Source organism: Maylandia zebra, linkage group LG1, assembly GCF_041146795.1.
Source record: "Maylandia zebra isolate NMK-2024a linkage group LG1, Mzebra_GT3a, whole genome shotgun sequence".
NCBI lineage: Eukaryota > Metazoa > Chordata > Actinopteri > Cichliformes > Cichlidae > Maylandia > Maylandia zebra.
In genome coordinates this window covers 12,652,867-12,679,032 of record NC_135167.1, presented here as the reverse complement: position 1 = coordinate 12,679,032, position 26,166 = coordinate 12,652,867, and the positions used below count along the sequence as shown (strand labels likewise).

The 26,166-nt window shown below is 38.5% G+C and overlaps 1 protein-coding gene across 1 annotated transcript in view; it reads left to right on the top strand.

Annotated features, from left to right (window-relative positions):
• frmd5b (FERM domain containing 5b) overlaps positions 1-24,574 on the top strand; it is a 77,651-nt gene extending 53,077 nt beyond the window's left edge. The window contains exons 2-14 of the mRNA XM_004539583.4: positions 6,204-6,308; positions 8,184-8,226; positions 8,350-8,428; positions 11,188-11,285; positions 13,474-13,597; positions 14,901-14,988; positions 15,103-15,191; positions 15,845-15,908; positions 16,333-16,424; positions 16,506-16,580; positions 16,687-16,755; positions 16,871-16,977; positions 21,453-24,574. Of these exons, the coding sequence (XP_004539640.1) occupies positions 6,204-6,308; positions 8,184-8,226; positions 8,350-8,428; positions 11,188-11,285; positions 13,474-13,597; positions 14,901-14,988; positions 15,103-15,191; positions 15,845-15,908; positions 16,333-16,424; positions 16,506-16,580; positions 16,687-16,755; positions 16,871-16,977; positions 21,453-22,045 (1,626 nt within the window). The 3' untranslated portion in view covers positions 22,046-24,574. The remainder of the gene's footprint in view (positions 1-6,203; positions 6,309-8,183; positions 8,227-8,349; positions 8,429-11,187; positions 11,286-13,473; positions 13,598-14,900; positions 14,989-15,102; positions 15,192-15,844; positions 15,909-16,332; positions 16,425-16,505; positions 16,581-16,686; positions 16,756-16,870; positions 16,978-21,452) is intronic.
• Positions 24,575-26,166: the final 1,592 nt, after the last annotated feature.

Genomic DNA, 26,166 nt, shown 5'->3' with positions numbered 1-26,166 from the left:
AACACATGAGAGTAATTAGAAGAGGTGGACACAACAGGGTAACAAGACTCAGACAATAACAATCAAAGACAATGACACATGAGGAAGTAAAGCTAAACATAAGACACTAGAGACAAGTAACAATACTAGATAGGAAGAAACTGACAAATACAGACGCCAGACACACATATGCACAGTCATTTAACATTCAGGGAAACTAGAAAAAAATGAACCAAAACACAAGCAATCTGGTAATGCATGTGAAAAGCTAATAGAAGCTAGGTTTCAATTAAACAATAACTAAAAATAATAATCCTAACAAAAATCCTCAACTAAGGGCTAAACCTGAAAAACATAAGTAAAAAGCTTAAAATAATAGACCTAAAGGCCATAATGGCCTCCTTACCTTGTATCAACATCTCTTTGGACCTCATATTGAGAGTTCTAGTGAACATCTACCGAATGTATGCTCAACCGTTAGAATCATCTCAAGATTTCTTTATCTGCTTAATTTGTCATGAAATAAGGAGAGAACAGGCCACACTGGTCATTTAGCATTCAGCATGTGATGTAGCTTCACTGGCACAAAGAAGAGAATGATGTTGTCAGCAAGGCTTCATGTTCAGACAGAAACCAAGGCAGATTTGTTAAAGTGGAACACCACACGAAACAGAGTAAATAAAATAATAAAATTGTTCAAAAATCTGATCTGATACTGAGTGATATGAAAGTGTGGACAGGATTCATCATAGATTCACACATTGTCTGACATGATATGTCTCAGCAGGCCTGAGCATAGATTGTGGTTCACACATGAACCAGTCCTTCAGTGCAGTTATTCTCCTATCCCCTATTGATTGTGGTGTTGGATAGAGACATATTAATCAGAGTCATCTGGCCTTCTTTGTTCTCCGTCGTCTCCCTGCGTTCTTGTCCTCTCTCTTAATTTGATCTCACTTTCTGTTTGGTTTTGCCTTTCCCTTCTCTTTCTCCCGTTCTCACATATCTGCCTATGACTTTCTCTGACTCTGCAGTTTTGTGACACTTATGTGAACACTGTGTCTTCTGAAGGGCAGAGTCAGATATTTTATAGTGTCCTTTACAACAAAGACAAAATATATCCTATATGTACAGTACAGTGTACAAGGGGCAAAAAAAATTCCCTTGCTGTACATCCAATCCATGGTGATACGCCTCAAAGGAGACATTTTAAGACATACTGCAATAAATCTCCATTATTATATAGTGAGGATATCAAGGGAGAGGTATAACAGTGAGTGTCTGCAAACAGAGAACACGGTGGAGACTCTGTCAAAGCCTGCATTTCTTGTCAACGTTGTCAAAATTGATTCAATTATAAATGCAGAAAAGTACCATCAGACTTTGATCCTACTGTTAACTGGAAAGTGTTTCAATGGCAAAGAGTTTGATTTTTAAGGATATCAGTGTTTCCAAATACACTGCCAATGCAGTAAAAGCATAACTGGTAGGGAAGCGAATTGATAAGAATTTAGAAATTCCGATCCCATTATCGATATCACTTATCGATTCTCATTGGGTTCTTATTGGCTGCACTTTGAGAGTCACTACCATCGCTAAGCAGCATATCAAAGACATTACATTTGTGCAAATTAATTGCATGCTGTTTGGTCAAATGTTTGTGCATGTTGGAGGTATTTTGCCTGTTGGGGTAATTGCTAAAAAAGTAATGTATTACATATATTACACAGAACACTTTCCTAAAAGTAATGCAGAACATTACTTAACTACTCGCAGGAGAAATTAATTTGTTACACTACTCATTACATCTGTTGTTACATGAAACACGTTGTCTACATATGCTACAGTCCCACACACCAACACAAATCCCTATTCTAATGAAGGCACATATATAATCTTTCTCCTACTATTTAAGTATGAATACAAAGCAAAGATAAAAACCAGTATAAAGAAACATGGAAACATTGTTACCTGTTGAAGTTCAGGGTCTGGTTTCTGGGCGTGGGTCTGCATTCACTCAGTTTTAACACAGTCTGGGTTCTGGGCTAGCTTAGGGTTAGCATGCTGTATATGCTAGTACTTGCAAAGAGCCAAAGTTGTGTTGGAAGTATAATGCAGTTAGGGTTGCCAACCGTCCCTTAAAATACGGAATCGTCCCGTATTTAGAAACAAAAGTACACGTCCCGTATTGAGCTAATAAGGGACGCACTTTGTCCCGTATTGAGCTAGAATCAAAAGTAGTCTATAAATGTTAATGGAATTAACGCTTTGTTTGAAAACATAATTCCCAGCCCCTCTCCTGCTTTGTGACCAATGAGCTGACAGCACACTTATGACAATTCGAGTATGACAATTCAGATTACCGCTCATCTCATTGGTCGAGGAAAGGTCGCTTGCGGAGAAAATACCGGAAGACAACAGATGACCACAACAACAAGCATGGCCAACAGGGAACCAAACGCCGACACTGCGGTGCAAGTCTCGGACGACAGTACACCTAAAGCTGTGCGATTTTTTTCAGTCACATTATTCAGCTCCTGCTCAAACTGCACGATTGACTCGCAGAGGTTAGAAGTTCATAGGTCACGATGCAGGGTCTCACACTATACCGCCCGATGCGACCTGAGTGCTCACACTGTGCCTCCATAAAATGAAGGTTATAACAGAAAATCTGTCGCTCTCCCTCTCTGTCTTTCACTCACACAGACACACCACCACCATCAACTTTGCTAAACTGATAATGAAAAACATTTATCAGGCAGCTGTGATTGAGCAGCAGTGTAAATCCAACTATTTTCACGGTTGTTGTGGTCGTGATAATTTTGTGATGCCACATCGAAAAGGCTCGGATGAGCTTTCCAAAGTTCTACAAGTTGTGCCTCCATCGCTTGTGGATAGTGCACACGCTGCACAGCCGTGCTGCTCCGTCTTTTTCACCGACGTTTACGTGTTTGCGCGTGAGCAGTGTGAGCGGCTGTGGTGAGACCCTCACGAGCGATTGATGATCGGGAGCTGGTCGTGAGGTATTAATCGCTTCTCGTTACCCCACGTATATTACACGACGCACGATGAAGGCCAAAATCGGTCTGATCACCAAATCGGTCGCACTACTCAAAAATCGTCTCAAAATGGGCCAAAAATCGCACAGTGTAAGCCCAGCATTAGAGCAGCAATGTTTGTTCCCCTCAGAGAAAGGGAAGAATGGGAAAAGGAAAACACCTGGCTGGAAAACGTTAATATGGGCATGTGCAGTGAATATCAGCGCTATGTGGCCAGAAGTGTGATAATATAACTTATTTTGTGTAATAAACAACTGCAAGGATAGATGATTACAACAAATTGATGACTAATACATAAAAGTAATACATAGATGAATAATGATGATGAGTTAAGATGCGTAATCATGGGAACAAGCGGGTTTTCAAATGGGAGCAGCTGATTAGCATTAGAAAAGCTGAAATAATACCTCAACTGAAGCCAATTGTACTAAATGCACTAAATGTGCACTGTTACAAGAATGTTTTTCTTTCTATTATTTTCTATTATTTTAAGTTAAGCAGGACAGAGTTCTTTTAAAGAAAGATTTACTTATATTCCCAAAAATTAAGCATGACAGGCTTCTGTTTAAGAAAGAGACCTGTTTTACTGTGTTAATGTTGTCATTTTGAGCTAAAAATAAATGGCTAAATGATCATTTGTTTCACATGTGTTCATATCACAAAGAATAGAATATGCATCTACTTAAATCAACTTCAAGTCAAATGGTTAAAAAAAAATAATTTCACACACAAAAAAAGAGCTAGAAAATTCACCACACTGGGAAGGGTGAAGACAACTGGGTTGCCCGGCCCTGGCCACGAGGTGTCCCTTATTTATTTTTCAGAGAGTTGGCAACCCTAAATGCAGTTGTGTCTGTTCTGGATGCAGTTTGCACTTTACCATTGTGCTCTCACCCTTTTGTGCAATAAAAATAAAAATAATGTTCATATCCACGTTGTAGATGTCACCACTATTTTTCTCCTCCAGCACACACACTGAAGTCAGCTGATTGTAGTACTTGTGCCGGAGCTGTGAATGGAATTGAAAGGCAAGCAGGCTAACAATTCCAAGGAATTGAACTGCTGGGAGCCGGACGTCTAAAAGTACTGGTTCTTGATTCCCACCCCTAATACCTGAATATAAAAATACACAATGGAACATTATCAGTCATAGACTGGCGTCCTAAGAGCTTGAATTTCAACATCATTGAATCACTGTGGGATCATCTTGACATAGAATGAAACAAAAGGCAGCAATAGCCAAAGAAGAGCTTTGAATGTCCTTCGAGACGTCCTGTAGACTACTTGAAGAAATTACAGCTTGCCTAAGAAAGTTCAGGCTGTGTTGAAGAATAAAGGTGGTCAGACTAAATGTTGACTTTCAAGCTTGTTAGAATTATACAAACTCTTTTTTTGCCACATATACTTAATTTCCATTTACAGTGCTATTGGACCACCCGTATAGTAAAAAAATAGTAAAAAATATATATATTTATTTAACATATTTTTAGGCAAACTGTAACAAACTAAATTCATGCTTTTATAACCAGATTTCAACCAGCACAGCAAACTTCACTGAGAAGTCAAAAATTAATCAAGCATAACGTTCAACCACTAAATTAATTTACCTCTTTGAAATGCAAGTAAATTAATGCAATTTTGGTGTTTTAAAAAACCCCGATTTACTGCTTTACTATTTGTTCTGCTTTTTTAAAACAGAAAATTTAAATATGAATGGATAATAACAATAATTTTAGCATTAAAAATATCATATTGATTGTGCATACTGATGTAACCATTACAGCAACATAAAAAAATATTTTGGTAATTACTAACACTGTGAGTTTAGAGCAGCTCTGATATAAACCTTACACTGGGTGGTGGTCTAATAAATGTTCACAATTCGTTTGCATTTTTCAGTGCATGACCACACCTATTGCTCCTAGCTGACTGAAGTCCATTCATTCAACATAGGAGAAGTGTATGTGAAATGCATGTGTATGTCACGAAAACCCCTTTTTAAATCAGTTAAGGTAACTGTTCCCTTTTCTTTCTCAACATCACTTTTGGTCTATACTACAAGCCCAAGAGGGGTGAAATATTGCAGTGTTGTCCATCACAGATGATTTTTGTTGGCACTGTTATAACACACCAAATTACTTCTCACGGTTCATTTTGCATTCAGTGGGAGCTATGCGTCTTAATGATGTAGTTAAATCTAAATAAAGACTTCACTAAAATAGATTTTCAATGAGTCACATTGGGTACATGCAGCTTTTTGTAAAGCCATATTTACTCTGAGTTAAACTGCTAGTTCCAAAAGTGAATAACGTTAACTGTCACATCTGATATATATGTGTGTGTGTGTGTGTGTGTGTTACAGTATCCTGGGGCTCCCCCATATCACACCTGGCTCAGCGTGTCTACCATTCACTTAAGACTTATTTCTCCATGCAGTGACCTGACTTTGATTCATCCTCTGGCCCTTTGCTTCACTTCATCTCCCCATCTATCTCTCCCCCTTTCCAGTCCATCTTCACTCTTTTGGTCAAGTACAGGCCCACAGAAACAAAAAGAAATCTAAAAAAAATTGTCATAAATTTAGATTTTTTGGCTGCATTGCATGACAAGGCCTATATCTTCTTTCCAGTCTGCAGTGAGCCTACTCACTGTCTTGCTGCTTTTTTGGGACTTTTTCTGCTGCAGTAATGTTTCAGAGCGTTCACAGATGGCTGCTGCCTCCATATGAATATTTGATAGCCTTCATATATCTCCCTTGAGGGTAGTAAAATATTAAAACATTTTCTGGTGGCCGTTTTGACTTTTCAGAGGCTCAAAAAGAAAAGAAAAAAAAAGATTGACTTCCTGATGAGACAGAAATAAATCAGCTCGATGTGGCACTATTATTATGTCTTTAAATGTCCTCTTCATTTTATAATGCATGATGCTGTTTGCTGCTCTGTCTGTAATGTGGAGTCTAGATTTTGATTCCACGTGTTTGTGTGCACAGTAAACAACATTGATCTGCTTGGGGTTCATTAACTGTGTCCCAGTATGCAACTACTGTGAGGGAGGATGGAGACTGTTCAGTCATGTCTTTCCCCTACCCTTCTGACTTTAATATCCCTCAGTAATGGGCACATTGGTTGAATCTTCTAATACTATCTCATGTCACGTCTCTTTCAGCGGGACGCCAAAGGACAGTACTTGTTTGACCTCATCTGCCACCATCTTAACCTGCTGGAGAAAGACTACTTTGGCATCAGATATGTTGACCCAGACAAGCAGAGAGTAAGTATGAATCTTCTTCACAACCAGGGGTGCACATAAGTGGTCGGCAGGTGCGCATGCGCTGTCAAAATAAAAGACGCGCACCAGATAAGAAGTTGCAACGCGCGTTTGTGTACAGAAGATTTTCTGGAGGAGGACAGACATTTGTTTAGAACTCTTAAAGATGTCGAAGAAGCAAGCTCCTTTAAGCAATTGCTTTGATGCTCCTCCGCCTTCAAAGAAATGTCAGAAGGAGCCCGAACCGCAAAAGAAGCGCGTATTCTTCGAAAAGTGTTTGCAGGAGGTGAGCTGGCTTCAAACAAATGATGAACGCACAGAGATGTGGTGCGGAATGTGCCGTGAAAATCGTATGTACGCAAACGCGCGTTGCAACTTCTTATCTGGTGCGCGTTTTTTATTTTGACAGCGCATGCGAATCTGCGGACCACTTATATGCACCCCTGTTCATAACAAACCCATCAAATAGAAAAATAAAATAAAACAAGTTAAAAAAATTTCCCTCTGTCAATAAAACCCAACCTTTTAATATCTACATTTCCCAGCAATAATTATCTCTTGTTAAGTTTCTTACATTATTTGAGGTTTTGTTCACCTTTTAGATCATTTGTGAGCACACGTTAGCTGGGTCCTTGTCCTCAAAAATCCATTTTATGCCTCAAAAAGGTTATACAGCATTGAGATTCATTCGCTACGCTGGATTTAAAGGATAACCATATTCAAATATAAATCTTAAAAGCGCTGAAGAAAATAATGGGAAGCTGATGCAAGGATAAGAAAGCATTTGGGTCTATTTAAGGATTCTGAACAGATGGGTAGATCTACAGATTAATAATAAAAGCTGGCAAAAAGCCAACCTCTTTGACTGAAGTGAATGTGAATTAAAGGGAAAAATGATACAGTGATAGGTAGATTTGCAGAGCTTGAACTGAGGACTCCTTAATTATTCAACCTTTAACTGTAAATAAGATTACAAATTCTTTAAAAGGTCTAAAAAGCTTTGTTCTTTTTACACTCTCAAAGGTCACTTCAGTATTTTACTTCAGTGGTGATATTTTTACATTTTTCAGCCTCCACCAGTAATCCAACAACCACCCATTTTTGGATGGCGGTTACTTTACAGCCTCTAAATACACAAAGTCATAAGCGAAACATATGCTATTTAATGCTAAGAATGTGCAATCCAATAGGCTCTGAGATAGTGGATGAATCAGAAATAAACCTGGAATAACGATGCTTTGTTGTACAGCATTTCACATCACCATTCCCATCATGTATGACTGCATTTGATAGTCAGACATGATAAGACTTTCTGCTGGATCTTTGTGTAAATCTTTCAACTCTAGCTCAACACAATGAAAAGATAGGAGATATCTTGAGGGCTATTCAGCATTGCGTTTTACACATGCATTATTTACCAGGTTGATATCTCAAGGAGGCAGATCTTGTAGAGAACAAAAATCTTCAAAAAAAATTGCCCCAGAAAACTAACCGACCTTGCCTCAGCCAATCGCCCTTTCTTTATAGCATCTTTGGCTACCCTGTGTTGACTTCCGTGCCCCATTGTCAAACTGTAATTATCTCACTGATTAAAACTACTAATGAATCTTGATGGTTGGTGCTCAAAATAAACAGAAAAGCAGCACTGTCCTGATTATCTTCTAAATGTCTTTCTTTTCTCTGCATGGTGACTGTATTGGAGGGAGTCTAAACAAACAGAAGGAGAGGCGATGGGAGTAATTCTACTGTGCCTTCCAGCTATAGATTTTAAGTCATCATGCTCAGCTGCTGAGTAATCAGACCCCAGACTGACAGTTTGGCAGATATCGAATCAGTGTTAAAAGTGCAGGTCTTTACTTCTCTTTCTCTTCCCTACAGCACTGGTTGGAGTTTACAAAGTCAATTGCCAAACAAATGAAATGTAAGTATTTAGTTTGAGATCCCTGATGAGTTTGTTGATACTGTTTTTGGTTTATTCATTTTCCAAGATGTCCAGAGTTGATTAGAGTAAAACCCCTGAAAGAAATATATCTCCTGTTTGTAGCCCAGCCTCCATTCACCATGTGTTTGCGTGTCAAGTTTTACCCACCTGACCCCGCTGCCCTGAAAGAGGAAATCACCAGGTAAGACATTAAGATGGCTTAGTCGGCTCCACATGGGAAAAGGTGGGGTTAATTTATATCATATTCTTCTTCTATGGGAGACCTTTTGAAGTTTAAAATATGATAATTTTATGTCTTATACCTGAATTTGCTTAGAGCTAATTTTCATCTGCAGATAACAGTTGAACTTTTTGCACAGTAATCGAGCGAATACAAACAAAATGACACATTGCAGAGGTGCACACAGTAATAAAATATGCCATCAACAAATGATATTTGACTGTAAGGTGTCAGTTTTTACAACTGCCTGCCAGTTCACATCTCTTCACAGTCATGTTTTGCATTTCTACATGACTTAAATGCCTTCATTACAACAAGCAAGTATGCTAATGTAACACTGTCTGCAGCCATTTGTATTGACTACTGGGAAAACTAGAAAAAATAAATAGTTAACAAATGTAAAAAATTCAAATAAAAACCAGATGTGCAAGAAAAAAGGGGGATTTAATGCATACCAAGAAAACTGAGCGACTCATTTTCACTTGCAAATTTCCTTCTATCAGGTCACGGGGATCTGTCACTTGCAATTTCAGAATAGGGTCAAGACGTCTGCCATTACACTGAAATGGGACTGCCAATCATGACGCTCATAGAAAAGAGAGAAAAAACAAATTACAGACACACAATGAAAAAAAACTGCAGTGTCAGCCTCGTTTTATTTGGAGCTCAGGGCATTAGAAAATACTGAAGGGCAAACTTGAGTTCCTTTTGTTGTGCTTCAAGTTAGCTTACATTATTATTATTATTATTATTATTATTATTATTATTATTATTATTATTATTATATGTGTGTGGAATATTCCTTTTTAACACAACTTAAAGCAGGAAATGTGTATAGATGTCTACCTTTTTGCTTCTTACACTCAACAATCTAAGAAATGCTGACACAGATCAAACTTAAATGGCAGATGTAAAATAATAAAAGTCTCCACAGCAAAGAGAGACTTTTATTGAACCAAAAAGGGGTGGGGAAGACATCTTTTTCTTCTGCCCTTACTTATCTCATAAAATCCAATCAGATAATGCCTTTTTATGCTTCTGTAGCTGGCTTTTACAAAATGGAAGAATGAATAATACCACTGCAACTTAAACGAGATTTTTAGGAAATCCTATTTGATTTTAAATAAGGAATCCTTTTCAGTAAATTGTTATTCGCTTAAGGAAAAAAAACCCTGGAAAGTATAATAGCAATTTTAATGGGAACGTTGAAAATGGGTTTCAACTTGGCCTCTTTATTAATGAGCCAAAATGACCCTATAAATTATCTAAAGTCCAGTATTAAAATGGGCAAGTGGTTATGAAGGGGCAGAAACCCACGCTTTTCAATTTGTAAGAGTACTCCGAGTTCAGCACAGTGGCCTGTGTGCAGAGAGGATTTGAGTGTTTCCTTTTGTGCAAGCCGTGGTGTCATGAAGCTCTGTGCCACTACTGTATGGCGTGCAGCATCTGTGACAGCTGAACAAACTGCTGTGAGGCGTGAGCCGGAGAGCTTCCAAGTGCACAGATCCCTGTAAATCACATCCCTCGACTGGTTGCCATGCAATGAAATCTCTTATTCACAATCCAGCTCATTTTGATAGACCAGCGCGCCGGCAAGGCAGAGCCCCTCCATCCTCATCCATCTGTTCCGACTAGAGGCTTTTACAGACAAATGAATGCATAGCGGATAAGCAAAAATATATCTAAATAATACCAGTTATTTCACAGCAATCCTGCTTTTGTGTATTGTAAAAGAAACTTGGGTACCATGCAAGATTTTGTGAGCAATGAGGTGGCAAAGGCAGTAGAAATTACATAAAAATGAACCTTGTATGAAACTTGCACACATTGAAGACAACAAGTAATAACCTCAGTAATGTAAAATGCTCAATAACCACACTTTTTCCCAGCAATGCTTAATACTTCTATGCTATTTATTGCTTTGCTGCTTGGAGAGAAGCAGAATCACAGCCGTATGAAATGAATTTAGGGTGAGCAAAATGACAGACAGGAATTCTTGGATGTTGTAGAAGAGACCAGAAGATGAAGTTGTACCCAGAGGGTTTGTCCATGAAACTGCAATCATATTTTAAATCAATCTCAATTCCCAAAATGATTATGTATAAGCTCGAAACTCCAGCGACAGACTGGTCCAGACCTGTCCAGGGTGTGCTCTGTCTCACACCCTCTTCAGGCTCTTCATGAACATGTAGAGAAGCTGGGAAAGGCTGAAGCAGCAGAGGATGGATGGATGGATGCTCATGCTCTGTGTGAAATTAGAATAAATTTTCACCTTCTTAAATGCATGACCAGTCCATTTTAGAAGCCTGGACATAAGATGATGACTCATTTTTCTCATAAATTGTGTTATAAGTGAATTAAAAAATGGGCTACAAAAAGGCCTGAGTATTCTAATAAGGTTTCAAAAGTTACATTTATGTATTTTACATTTTACTGTGGTTGTGGTCTACAAGGTTGCTTATTCGTAGTAAACACAGACATACAATCTCAAGTCGCCTTAAAACACTCGTGTCATAATCTGTCATCATGTCTTTCACTCTAAACACTTTATAGAAGTCAGCCTCAGCTCTTATTTGGTACTCTCAGAATTTCATCTTCTAACAGTGACTTCCCATATACTATATACGCAGCCTCAAAAGGCACTTTAATTTTAAATTGTAAACATCTAGACGTCCTATGAGTAATGACCCAAATCAGTTTCTCTGTGTTCCACTCCACAGATATCTTGTCTTCCTGCAGGTTAAGAGGGATCTCTACCACGGCCGCCTCCTGTGCAAGACATCAGATGCAGCTTTGCTGGCTGCCTATATATTACAAGGTATGACAAACAACCTTTTTTGAGACGAGTATGTTTAATCATACTGTAAACATATATTTCACTGTGTGGTTGTGTGCAAACATGTGAGCAGAGTGTGTTTAAAAGCTGAAGACTCATAGGGTTCATACTGTTGTTTGCAAAGGGAATCGGAGTTTGTTGTTTTTATGCTGAACTGAATTTTTTTTTTTAAATAACAGTATGAAAAGCAACTTAGATAAACTCAATGTAAAAAAAAATCATCAGTTTAATTTAAGATGTTTACATGCTTTGAAACCAAATCTGAGAGTTCTGACAAAAAGACTTCCTGGTTCCTCTGGGTGTTAGACTCATCAACATGCAGAGGGGTGAGGTGCATTAAGAAACAGTTTCCCTGTCACACACACTACCAAACATCTCTGCTGCCAGGATTCTGTCTCTCAGACATTCCCTGAATCTAAATGTCCTCTGTGTCTCTTTATGTTCCTACAGTAAATAATACAAACCGCATGTGCCTTAGAACGCATGCATTAACAAAATTGTGCATTTCACACTAAAATAATGTAGACGAATAAACAGAATAACAGGCCAGAAAAGAAATGTAATTTTTTTGGGTGAACTGTGTCTTTTAATTATTTAGCAATAATCACTTGAGAGGGAGAATAACAGTTTGAATAAGAAACAGCAGCCTTGAGTGGCTGCAATACAAATGTGGTTTCAACCACACCAGTCTTTAGAAATATTGTATTTTTATACACCAGATAAAGAGAGTTCATCTGCGGGGGCTTAAAAACATTACATATATATAATATACACTTAATGCAATGTATACAGTTTATTTGTGAGTTGGAAAACATCTCAGCAGTTACGACAATCACAACTCTGATACTATCACATGGGCAAAAAACTTCCCCAATCTTTTGCAGCTGGCACTGTAATTAAGTTAGCTGTCATTAGCCTGGTTATCATAGCACCTATTTTTATGGTGGATCTACTTTTCTTAACCTAACCAAACCAAACACAACAACAGCTCAGATGAAACTGAGAAACTTTGCAGATTTACATGCTTTTTAAATATTTTTTCAGTCACATTGTCTTTTATGCTCTTTTTATTAAGTCTGTCTTCTTTTTTCGGTGGGGGTGGGATGGCTCTGTGAAGGCTGTGAAGCCAGGAATGAGAGCTATTCCACCAGGATTTTCCACCACTGAGTCACACTTTTCACCATCTGAGGTGACATGTAATCGCCAATAGGGACACCATTTCTCTGAAAGGACCTATAATTGGCCAGAGTCCCCCTTTACAGTATAGAAGAGTCATATTCTCCAAGACTTGAAAGAAGTAACCAAGAGGAAGAGCAAAGTATTCTCATCTCAAATCACTCGTTTTACAGTGTGCTTAAATTTTGTTATTGCCCAATTATGCTAAATAATTACTACCTATGTTAATTTGTTGATCTTTGCTTGAATGTCAAAGTTTTGATTCAGAATAAAGATTCGTGTATTCGTGAGCAGATGTTTTAACCTTGAAAAGTTATAATCGAAGTTTAATCTTTTTACTACTATTAGTTTAAAGAAATGTCTTTCAGTATCATGCACCCCAGCACAAACTCTTTTCTGTCAAGGCCAACCACATAAATGAGAAAGTCAAACATTGTCACTGGTAGCTGAACACAACATAAACTGAAATAATTCTGAGTAAAAGGAAAGACCTTTTAATGTCAAAATTGGCAAAGTGAAAATATTTTTCACTGTTTTCTATGTGACATTTTCATGCTCAAAGATATGCTGGGCAGCAGGACGGAGTTAATATTCTCTTAATACTGAGAACACACTGTCTCTCTGTGCATGATTATTCAACTTGTACAATTTATCTTTAAACTGAGCTAATAAGAACAACCCCTGTATGATGAACATAATTTAGTCCAGTTGTTTGTTTGAAAGTTCAAGCAATAGCATTTAGCTACGATTTCTTTATCCCATAGTTGGTTGAAGGGTCTTACATCACAAAAAAGTGACTCATGGGCCAGCTGGTAGCACATACACCATCTAATTTATTACCTCAGCAGTCCCAGTTCCAACTCTGGCCTTTTGCTGTATGTCATCGTTTCACACTTAGCTTTACCTATCAATTAAAGGCAAGGCAAAAAGCCAAACATAAAATCATTTAAAAAAGTCATCCTTTTCTTTTATTTCTTTCTTTTTAATTTTCCAGCTGAAATTGGTGACTATGACCCTGGGAAACATCCAGAGGGCTACAGCTCCAAGTTTCAGTTCTTCCCGAAGCACTCAGAGAAGTTGGAGCGGCGGATTGCTGAGATCCACAAAACTGAGCTGATGTAAGGTGGCATGTGTCCAGATGCCTGCATACCTGTGTAGTCTCCTTCAGTTTTATCAGAGGCAAGGTGCAGGCATCACAAGAGCATAGCTGACTTGGAGCACCTATGCAATCAACTATTCTATATAATATATAGCTTCTTATTTAACTTACATGAGTGCGGATGCTTTTAGATCAACATACGGCAACATTGGAATTCTCATTTAGGATATTAAGACAAGATAGGCAAGCATAATTTCTTATATATTGTAAAAAGTTCTGAACTTTTAATTATGTAGCAGGTATTGTGAATTAAAAGCAGTGATGTAGAGGTACCTAGATGTTTTTTCTGTCATGTGGTACAAAACCTTTAAAGAATGTTTAAAAAAACATGAATACATTTTTTTTTTACTGTGCTGGTAATTTGTTTTAAGATTTTGGAAAAATTGTAGTTCTTCTGTGGATTTAGACTGACTGGATAATTTAAGACCAGCTCAGTGATGTTGAGACTAGGAGTACATTGTACAATGTTCTGTACAATGTTGGAAGATGAACCTTGCAGATAGTATTCCTGGGCAAAAGAGGATTTAATCAAATAAACAGCTCCACAGTAACTTATACTTGCTGTATATACAATGTACAAAACCCAGGAGGACGCTGGCACTGGGTATAGATTCAATCCTATACTGCCCTCTGTTGCTCATTTCCTTCCCATAATTAAGTACATTCCCTGGAGTTAAGTGTCAAAGGTTGTCCGTAAAACATTTTGCATAAGAATAACAGTGTAATTTGCTAAGATACAAGAAACTTGAGTGTGGCAAAGGGATAATGACGTTAATTCAGTTTATTTCAGACTGCCTGAGCAAAAACAAAGAGCTACAGTATGTTCTCCAGCCGAGCTAATGTGACTCATACACTAGTTTCATCAAGGATTATTAATAGAAGAAAATGTAGACAGCAGATTGATTTATAATCCTTTCATTCCTGTGGTCAGTACAACAGCTGTTAGAACATTATAGTCACTGCTTTAAAGTTTGACCTGCAGGGCTAAAAACTGAAGTAAGCTTTTGTTTGATTCTTTACACACAGTGAACAGATTTAATTATGTATCCTGCACAGTTTACACCCTGGTAGCTATAGACATTTAAAAGAGTAAGTAGATGGTTAGAGACTTTTTCTTTAGGAAAATTAAAGCATCCAAACCTTTCTGATGCTACACATTATCAAGTTTGATAATGATAATCTTCACATAAGTCTGTCTCCATGAATTAAGAGTTGTGACAGAACCCAGTATGTTGACTTTATTTATTTAACTTTTTTCTCAGAGGTCAGACTCCTGAAACATCAGAGCTCAACTTTCTTCAGAAGGCTCAGATGTTGGAGACCTATGGGGTCGACCCACATCCATGCAAGGTTATCATTAAGATTTACAGTAAAGTGAACCCTAACATGAATGACTGAATGTCATTGTGATTTAAAATGTTAACTCAAATCCATGTTTTTACAAAAACACGGATGTGCTGTCAGGATGTGTCTGGGAACCCGGCTTTTTTGGCTTTCACCCCTTTTGGATTCACTGTGCTGCAAGGAAACAGGAGGGTTCACTTCCTCAAATGGTGAGTAGAGATGAAGAGTTGAAACTTCACTTGATAATCATATTCATATCAAAGGTTTGTACTAGCAAGACAGTGACTTTATTTTAAATAAAATCTCCCCATCAGTTGCAGAAAAAGCTCAAATATGAATTAAGCATCAAAAGACTTTAACATTTAAACTTATTTTAAACTTTTATGCCCATGAATATATCAGCTACATTCCACTTCAAAATGACCTCAGTGCTTTAAATAAAGAAAAGAACAAATAAAATCCTAAACTTAATACAATTTCACGCATTGTTGGAAAAAAACACACAAAGTACAGTACAATTTTTAAAATATTGTGAAATGTGATGCAAGAGAGTCCAAAGGAAAAAAGTAACCAGTTATCCATACAAGAAGATAACAGTAACCTTTGTAAGACCGCAGAGAAAGCTTCGAGGTTTTCACAGCATCTGACTTGTTTTGTTGTTTCCAAATCAGCATTTGAGCTCTTGCAGCTCTTGCACAGAAATGAATCACTGTTAGCCCTGTTAATTTACCTACAGCTCTTAATATTTTACAGCCTTTTTTGGTTTATGTCTCTCCTTTCTTTTGCTCACTTTCTCCCCTATTCTTTCTGGTCTGATTTCTTTGTTACTCTGTTTGGTTTGTCTTCTTTATTTTAACCTCAGGGAGGAGGTGACCAAACTTAAGTTTGAAGCAAAGACGTTCCATATATATGCAAATCAGAAGGAGGTATGTGTATTCATTATTAAAACTGCCTATTCTAGCCTGTGGAGCTCAGGAAGTTAAATGAGTGCGTCCATGTTTTATGCATGGAGACTCTGCCACTGGGGAGCCACTGTACTATATTCTTAATGCGGAAATAAATGAGGAAGGATTTGACAAAAATGTGTGCTACCCATAGGTTTTAGCAGACAAAAGAGTAAAATAAAGACACTGTGTTAGAGGCGGTTGATGTTTAGATCAGAAGGATTATTTCTTTTGGGTTTTCTTTGGCTGATTGGTTACAGTGCCCTTTAAATATATCTGTATAGACACCTTCTCATATTCTAAAACTCAATGTAGGCTTTGGTTTGAATGAGAATGTAAAGCCTTTAGATGAAAAAGAATGTTGCTTTCATCACAAATATGAGTTAATATAGTGGACTGGTTACAGGATAAGAAGATCATACTGACTTACTTTGCACCTACACCAGAGGCCTGCAAGCATCTTTGGAAGTGTGGGGTGGAGAATCAGGCCTTCTACAAGTGAGTAAAATTACATACAAAAACTGAATAGGTATCTTTTCATTTAAGCTAATGACTGTATTTATGGTTTTTCACTCACAGGCTGGAGAAGTCAAGCCAAGTCCGCACTGTGTCCAGTAGTAACCTCTTCTTCAAGGGTAGTCGCTTTAGATACAGGTATCAACAGAACAATATGTTTATTGCAAAGCATGATATGGGAATACTAAGTACAATTGGGAGTTTTCAGTGCTTGCCGTAGTGGTCACGTTTATCTGTTTTTTAGCGGAAAGGTTGCAAAAGAAGTAATGGAACAAAGTGCTAAAATTAAGAGAGACCCCCCGGAGATCCACAGGTAACAATCATAACAATCATGCATTGATTAAATTATGTAACAAATTGATTAAGCTCTGAATGCACTGTCAAATGTGTTTGTTTGGGGCTTTATGCATACATGTGTTTTCTCACAGGGCTGGTATGGTGCCTAGTAGGAGCTGTCCATCCATCACTCATGGCCCTCGTCTAACGAGTGTGCCAAGGACCCGACGAAGAGCTGTGCACATTTCCATTATGGAAGGTAAACCGCACAAACACAAGAGCAAAGTGTAGCTGAAGCTCTCACTGTGTTGGTGGAAGTCATGGGAGTCAGTCCTCAAACTGCCAAACAATATATGTATTTGCAAGTGTGCAAAAAGAGGGCTGTTTAACCAATAATTTTACCTAGTATATGCTCATACTATAGCATTGTTTGGTTAGTGATGTTAGTCCATTAGTGGATGGTTACTATTAACATGCTGACATCATAATATATCATTTTTGTGGATATAAATTATTTGCTATTGTTACTTTATGAAATACAAGTGCTATTATTGGGCTTTATAAGTGCACAAATACTGCACATGGATCATTTTAGACTGTTGGTTGCTAGGTAACACGATGGCGTCACAATATCTATAGGTAAGTGATGGCTGTGATGGTAGAGCGGGTTTTCTACAAACTGGAAGGTCCACTGTTGTTATCCCCGGCTCCTCCATACTGAACCCTGAGGAATCCATTTGAGTGTGAGAGTGCTTGTGAAAGTTAGATAAAACACTAAGACATAGATAAAGGCACTGTATGAATGTTCATGTGACTGGGTAAACGAGACTTCTAGTAGAAGGTGACATGATTGCTCACACTGAAGAGAAAGGCGCTATAAAAGTATTCTTCTTCTGGCTGCTCACTTTAGAGGGCATCTGCCTCTATTTCACCCTATCCACAGGTCGTCGTCTGTCACACCAGCCCTCTGCACGTCCTCCCTGACTATATCCATGAATCTTTTCTGTGGTGTTCCTCTTCTCCTGCCAGACAGCTCCATTTTCAACACCCTTTGTCCAATATATCCACTAGATCTCCTCTCTTAAACAAAGTACCTGCACATCCAAACCATCTCAGCCTTGCCTAACTTTGAATCGAAGCCGCTTGATCTGAGCTGTCCCTCTGGTATACTCATTTCTAATCTTGTCCATTCTCTTTGTTCCCAACAAAGAAACTTCAGTTCTGCCACGTCCAGCTCTGCCTCCTGTCTTTTTTGTTAGTGCTACCATCTCCAAACCACACATCATAGCAGATATCAGTACCATCTTGTAAGCCTTCCCATTCACTTTTGCTGCTATCCTTCACACAAGTCACCCCCTGACACTCGTCTCCACCCACTCCACCATACCTGCATTCTCTTCTTCACTTGTCTTGTGCACTGTCTGTTGCTTTAGATGGTTAATCCGAGGTGCACTATAAATCTATCCCATAAGAACCATCAGAGTTCTAAGAGGAACCTGTGTGCCATATTTGGTTGCTCAAATCCTGATAATACAGGAGGTATTAAATATGTTGCTATAGCTCAGATAGTTTTAGTTCATTTCTTTTCCTTTAGTTTACTAATATAAACACTTTATCCACTGTGCTTTTTTTCTTGTTTAAACATATAAAGTCTTCCCAGTTAGGCCAGGTCTTACTGTAGCTACCTAAACTTCTTAGCTAAATTGCTGATTTCCATTAAATCTTGGGCCCTGGTGTTGAGGCATTACACTTACCTCAAAATATAGATTTTTATTATCTTTTAAAAAATTATTTTATTGGTTAATTTAGAGATATCACAGTCTGCCTTATAGTGTGCCCTGGGGGATCAGTCCCCCAGGGCACATAAGAAATCACTGTCTTAATCCTGTGATTTGATCTGGGTTGCACAGCAATGGCACAGCATTTTTTTTAGATTCCTTATAACACTATCAGACATAGTTGTGAATACCTGCATGGAGAAAGAGCGCAATCTAAGTGCTTTTCCATGTTAACAGCCTACCTACTTGCAAATGTCAGTCGCTTTCTCTGTATTTTTGTGAGATCTCACTCTTTCTCTAAAGGGTGTGCTTTACTGAAAAGTGCACACACTGCAGTGCCCATCAGCAACTGGCCTCAGGTATTATTTTGACATGAGAAAGTCATCCTGTCAGTTTATAAAGGGCACTTACCATCCTGCCTTTCCTCCAACAGGCTATTAACCTTTTGCCAATGCTGCCACTGAGAGTAAGTTTACTCTTTGCCGATCGGCCTCAGTCACACTAATAAACTTACAACATAGCCTGTCTGCAAAAAAGAAAAGCAAATAGAAAAAATTTATTTTATCAAACCAGCCTTAGTTCTTGTCCTGGACTCTGACATTGCACCCCAGTGTATCAGCAGGGAAGCAACCCCCCTGTGTTTTGTCGTGTTGCTATATTTGTACTGGTATTTCAACTGGCAATGATATCTCAGCCTGAAAAAAGCTCCTGCTGTCAGGGACCATGCTGTGTGTGTCACAGCCGACAGCAGGAGGGGAGGTCGAGGTGAACTGTGGCACAAGGGGACCACATTCCTGGGCCTTGTCTTTCACTCTGACTGTCTTTCTATTTATCTACCGCTGTCAGCCCGCCTTAACAGCATGTGGGAGCTTACTGCATAGAAGGGAGTAGTGCTGCTTAGCTAGACCAGTCTCAGTTGGAGACAAAGACAGGCAGCAGACAGGCAGAATACAAAGAGGCCGTTTTAAGATTTAGAAAGCGAAAGGATAGCAGTTGAAAACGTGTAGAAACTCAATTGGAAATAGTGCTTTTGCTGTTGTGTAATCATGGTGAAGTGTTTGATCCGGATCAAGACCAAGGTGAATGTTCATCTGCGTATGATCAACCATTGTTATCGGGATGTGAAGGTGCGTGTGCTGTCTTTGGGACCCAGGCTTTTGGGCAAGGCTCTGGGAGTCCTTCCCCTTTTCCCCGCTCTACCGGGGGGATCTTCAAACTCAGGCTCTGGACCTGGGTTAAGACAGGAGTCCAGGGCTCCTTCCAGGCTAGCTGTTCCACTCCAGTTACATGGCTGCAGCCCAGCAGGCAATCGTGCAGGTAAAAATCAGGCTGGTTTTGTTGGATTGAGATATTTTGTGATAGATTTCCTGATTTTTAAAAGTGATTTTTTTTGTGGTTATATTTCAAAACATTACAGTATTAAGTGACTGTAAGACCTATTGCTAAAATCTAATGTGATAGATAGAAAGTTTGCACTGTGATGAACCTCCAAAAAGCAGCTGTGAGAATATGAGAACTGAGTAAGTTCCTAGAAGACATCGGTTTTATGTTGCATGCTTGCTTTGGGGTTACAGTTGCCATTTGTATTTCCTTGGACATAGATTACATGATGTGAAGGCTAATTTTCTTCTGCATAAGTTGTGAAAAGCTAGCCATTAAAAAGAAATCCAGCTTCCCTTATGACTATATTAGCATAAGAGATGTCAGCACAGTGTTAAAGAAAGCACAAATGTACCAGAATATTCTGGCAGCTCAGCAAGCCAAGCTCCAGAGGCTTGTGGAAACTTTGCTTCAGAACTAATTAATAAGGAACAAATGAACGTAATTTCCCTTTAGACCTCCTCTTTTATGTGCTATAAGGGACAGGTTCTTTATATCCACTTTTATATCTATAACTTTCAGACATAATAAGCATGTCTTTTCCAGGCATCTACTAGTTATGTGGATATTCATGAGCAACTATTAATTGCTGCATACCTATAAAAACTGCCTATCCAATGCAATGGCACCTACATGTGTAAAGCTGTTATTTCCAATATTACCAGATCAGCCTGCAAAAACAACATGATGGATAGTCTGTAAGTCAGTCCTCGATTCTAGGTATTTTAATACCGCCTGCTTTCAGAAGAGAAAAACAATACAAAATGATGACTTAACAATCAAGTAGGTTTGCAATCTACAGTCTATTTTATGGGGTAGTGGTTCACACATGAAAGATCCATAGTTCAAGACCAGAGGGAGACACAAATCCTACTGTACTCTTAAGTGCTGTTTTCCAGGCTGGATAAATAGGAGGATTGCATCTGGAACGGTGTCTCGCACAAAATCTGCGCCAAATAATACATGTGGATCCATCTACATCCACGCATTGGGGACAGACAACCTCTCTATGTTTAAGATTAGGGTTAAAGCTTTCCTTTTATAATATTGTTTAATTTAGTTAGGGCTGGATCAGGTGACCCTTAATCCTTCTTTAGTTATGCTGCAATGGGCCTGTTAGAAGAGTATTTCTTCTCCCTTAGTTCTTCACTCTTCTCCACTCATCTATTTTCATTCTCTTTGTGCTTTCACACAATCTCTGCATTTAATTATTAGTTTTATTAGTCTTTGGTTTTCTTCCACAGTGTCACTTTTGTCCTGTCTCCCTCCCTTCACGCCCCAACCAGTCACAGCAGATGGCTGCCCCTCCCAGAGCCCGTTCTGCCAGAGGTTTCTTTCTGTTAAATGGGAGTTTTTCCTGTCACCAACTGCTTGCTCATAGAGGGTTGTCTGATTATGGGGGGGGGTCTTCTCTGTATTAATGAGAGTGTTTAGTGCTTTTTAGATGAAAGTTCGTTATTGTCCTGGATCCCGCATCTAAGACAAAATCCCTTTTTTAAGTGGTGCAAGGAGCACCAAACTTCCTTCCGGTTATTGAATCTTATGAACTCCTGTCTTTCCCTGCTGTTTGTGTCAGGTTTGGAGTCCCTTCGAGACAGTGCTCACTCCACACCGGTGCGCTCAGTTTCGCATGGCGACTCCTTCATGCCTTCAAGGAGCCAGACGGTAGATGGCAGTGAGGCAAGCACGTCAGCAGTCATCTCAGATGAGAACTACAGCCCCTCTGACAGCGTGCTGCCTACACCCGTGGCAGAACATGGAATGGAGATGCCTTTGGCTCGTCACCTCAATGGTGCCCCCTGCAGCATTGACGAGGAGGAGTCAGAGGCAGGGACATCGAAAGAGGGGCAGGCCACAGAATTTGGGCACAGCAGGAGAGAACAACGTATGGTCAAGAGGAGGCCCGCAACATCTAGCGAGGTAGAGGAGCTCAACAAGTTTATCCTGAGCGTGTTGCGTCTCTTCCTGGTTACCATTGGACTTCTGTTCGCCCTGCTGCTGCTTCTCATCATGCTGACAGAGTCGGACCTGGACATTGCCTTCTTAAGAGACATCCGCAAAACACCTGAATTCCAGCAGTTCCACTTTGAATACTTCTGCCCTCTGCGGCGCTGGTTCGCCTGTAAGTTACGATGGATGGGAGGTTTCCTTGTTAGTGAGGCAAAGTGAAAACAGACCAAATGACTCAACAAAGGCCTGCGCTCATGGAAATTGGATACAGATAACAGACAGGTCAGAAGAGAAGGCAAGAGGAGAGAAATGGATGGCTCTGTTCCTGATTTCAACTAAGCTTCTCCCAGGAATAATCCTGTCACAAGCCACGTACTGTCCCCTGAAGAGCCTTGTTTATTACGTTTGACCATCACTACGAGGAAAGGAAATGTTACTTTAGAAATTCAGGTCATCAAGGTATTTTATTTTTTCACAAAATCACAGGAGCTGGGTTTAATTTGAAAACTGTATCAAGTATGCCTGAGTTCTCTTCTTCAACCACAGATAATAGTTGCCTTTATTTTTTTATTAATTTATATGTTGTATCATCACTGTAATACAAAACGATCTGAGGTGTTGGGGTGCAACTGAGAGTTTAAGACATTTAAAAGATTTAAAAATGGAGGGCAGACTATATCATCAGTTTTTTATATCAAATCAACAATATTCATGGTGATTAAATGTTATTATGGCTGCTGTTTTCAGGTGGTGGGCTTAGAGAAAGCGTGAAATTGACGAATAAGCATTACTGAATGTAGATGAGTCCTGAGTCAAACGTGTTTGCAAATATTATAGTTTTATACGATTCTTAGGCAGATGCAAATAGACGTTACACATTTCTCCAGATGTACTTTACAATCCCAGATCTGAAACATTCAATTTAAAAACACTGCTAAACGACTAGTTGTAGTAGCTTTGTGACACGGGTGTGTGATGGTGCTGCCCTGACAGAAGACTTTATTAGCGGCCAAACATCTGCTGACAGTTTTTGTCCAGACACTAGGGAACTGTTAAAGTTTCATCATCCAATGACTAGAAATTAAGCCTTTTTAAGGATATAAATAAGTAATGGAGTTTATAGGTTTACTGTTTAAGAAATAGCAGCCAAATAACTCTAATAACTACAATGAACTTCTGTGCGTGAGGAACAGTTGTCACTTTGCTGTAGTTACTTTTACAGTAGTTATAAAGGTGATGGGACTATGTGAGCTAGCGCTATAATGGTAGTCAAGTGTCTGGTCAGTTCTTTGACTACTGCAATCTGTAGGAGTAGTTCATCTTGATGTGCAATACTGTTAATATAAAAAAGCAGATCCTTTCTATCAAGGGAAATTTGACTTTGTTTTACCTTTGTAAAGTGCAAATATTAGTGCAATTTTCCAACAGTAAATAGTTAAGAGTTTGTTTTTAGTTGAAGACCCATGTTGAGTGACTGTCATTCACCTTTGTTTAGCTCTGCTCTGTTAAAAAAAGTTATGCATTTATGTGTAATGGCTGAATATATTTAAATCATTTTTGTACCATCTTGTTAACGCACTGACAGTTCCTCACAGTGACTTTTAATGTACTTGAAGCTGTTTTTCGTTTGTTTTTGTTGCAGTGGATCTATGGTTTTCAGCCCTGCACTCACAAATGAGCCTAAGATAAGTCATGTTTACGTCGTTCTGCAACCTTCATCAACACCAACCAAAGAAACCGCTGTTGTCCCATACTTCTGTCAGTTTGTGTCAACAGATGGCAAAATAGTCTGCTGTCCTTCTCCGGCCTTATTTCTTGTATTTCACAGGTTAGCCTACAGTGTGTCTTTACAGCCCAGAGCAACAGAATCAATTCAAACTATGAGGTCAGTTTTCACTCTAAAAGTATTTGCCCTTTCAACAAGCCTACAAGTGCTTAGGATGCTGTGTGTATACAAGGAGCAATCAAAAGATTTTGTGGCTCTGCCCATAAAAAAGCAAAAAATCATACCTGATATTAGCTTGGCTTAGGTCACATGTTGCACACATCTGAACGTCTTTCAGTGCTGTTGACATTTTGAGAATGCTCCCTGGAAGTGGTGTCTGACCACTTGCACTTACCTGTGGGCAATGTCATCATGGACCTCAAACTCACGCAGAGAGCTAAGATGAACTTTCTGTTTTCACCCAACCATCATGTTGACTTTCATCACTGGAGATGAGAATCGCAACTCAAAGACCAAACAGTCAACAGTGTTCAAACCTGCAGGCGCCACAACAGTTCAGGAGCTGACCAGTCTATTTTTCATGAAGTTGCACACTGAATAATTCCCCCAGGGTCGACACCGGGTTGTCCCTTAATGCCCTGAAGCTTTAAAGGAAGCACATTTGAAGCAAACCACCTCAGCTGTGGCAACAGCCAGAGATCCATGCATGCCTTCCCAATTTTGTCTCCCTGAAAAGTTCATAGATTCTAAAAATGAAATTCAATCAATCCCTGTGAAGGGTTTTATTGCCCCTAATAAAATATCTCTGTGGAGCTGCAAAACATATTCAGACCTTATGATGAACATGACACAGCCTGTTAGCTATGGATTATCAACATTAATAACTGATACCACATGCTTGGGGATTTATATGAATATAAATATATCAAATAAACCTTGTATTTTTAACATTAATACCATGTTTTTATTGTATTAAAACGTTTAGAAATTTGTTAACAAGAAATAAAAATTTTAAAAAACTACTTCCATGTAAAAGCCTAGAGTCCAACCTCTGTTTGGGCAAATTATTCAAACTGAAAAAAGTCTATTTTAATTATTAGTTTGAATTTGAATTATTATTTTGATAATTGGCAATGAAAGAAAACAAACCCTAAAAACATAGCCATTGCTCATTTTCATTTCAAAGTATTATTTGTCACAACCACACACACGTGTAAAGAAGTTTACCTTAACCCTTAATCCCTGCGATATCTCAATATCAGAAGAAAGTGAAATTTCAACAATGTGTTTCAGTTTTTCTGCATGATAAAGAAATGCTGCTGTAAGAAATGAAAGAAATCTGTCAATATCTTTGGACTTAAATTGTAAGAAATAAATGCATGAAATTACATCTCACCGCCCAAACTTAATGTAATTATCAAACAAAGTGACCTAATTTCTATCAGGTATGGTTTATACACTGGTTTTTTTTTTTTTGGCAGAGTTGCAGAATTTTTGGATCGCACCTGGTATGGTACAACATGCTGAATAGACATATGTCATACAAAAAAAAAAAAATTAAGCATGAATTATGTATGCAAAAAAGGATTTCAGTTTTGCAGGTTCCTGTAGGTGATTTAGAAAGTTGATGTGTTCAAATCTTATTCAAAGTTAACACAAGAATGATTGCTTTGAGAGTTGCTGTAGTGTTCAATGTGGAGCTTTAAATGCTGGTTTTATTTTTGTACCCAGAGTGAAAAAAACAGAAGTATTAGCACCAGTGTTTTCCCCTTTTACCACAAAGTTTAGAGAACAACATAAGCATCTAATGAAATATTTATATTTTAATTTAAAAAAACAAAAACACAAAAATAGATTTTGGGGTTGTTTTCAGACTTGACTTATTTAACCTCCTAGGACCCAGCGTCCACGTATGTGGACATCACATTTTGGGTTGTGTAGACAAAATACTAAATTTTCCTCTACAAGGGTCTGATATCAACATACGAGGACACGATACTGCCACTGTTCTAGCGAAATTTAAAGTGAATGTCCTAATATGTGGCCCTCATTTTTCTCAGAAACAAAAATGAGGTAAAAAAAAAAAAAAAGCATGTAATTCTTTGTTTTTACATTCATCGGGTCCCAATCAGCCCAAATAGCAAAGCGAAATTAAAAATGCGAAAGAGTTCAGGTCTTAGGAGGTTAATTTAAATGGTGTTCTGTGGTTTTTGATTGATGCGAGGCAATTGTGTATTGAAAACTACGGCTAGTAAAGGAGAACATTTAGCTTTTTACTCACCTTTATGTCGAAAAATCTACAACTAAAGCAATCGGAGCAATAAATGTCAGATGTAATAACCGTAAACTACAAAATGTTTGTCTGAGTCACACAAACTGTTTTAAATCCCCTCAAAAGGTGAAACGGTTTGCAGATGTATGCGTGTACCAGCAGTGGTAGACCGCTCTCTGCGATACAGAAACTTCTCCAAAAAAATCTTTTCATGTAAATCGTGTTTGGTTGTCTATCTTAGACTAATTTTTGACTGAGTTTATAAATGTATCGCATACAGGTTTACTTGGCAGAAACAACTTAACACCTGGCGGCATGGTCAAGATTTCCAATGGAAGAAAA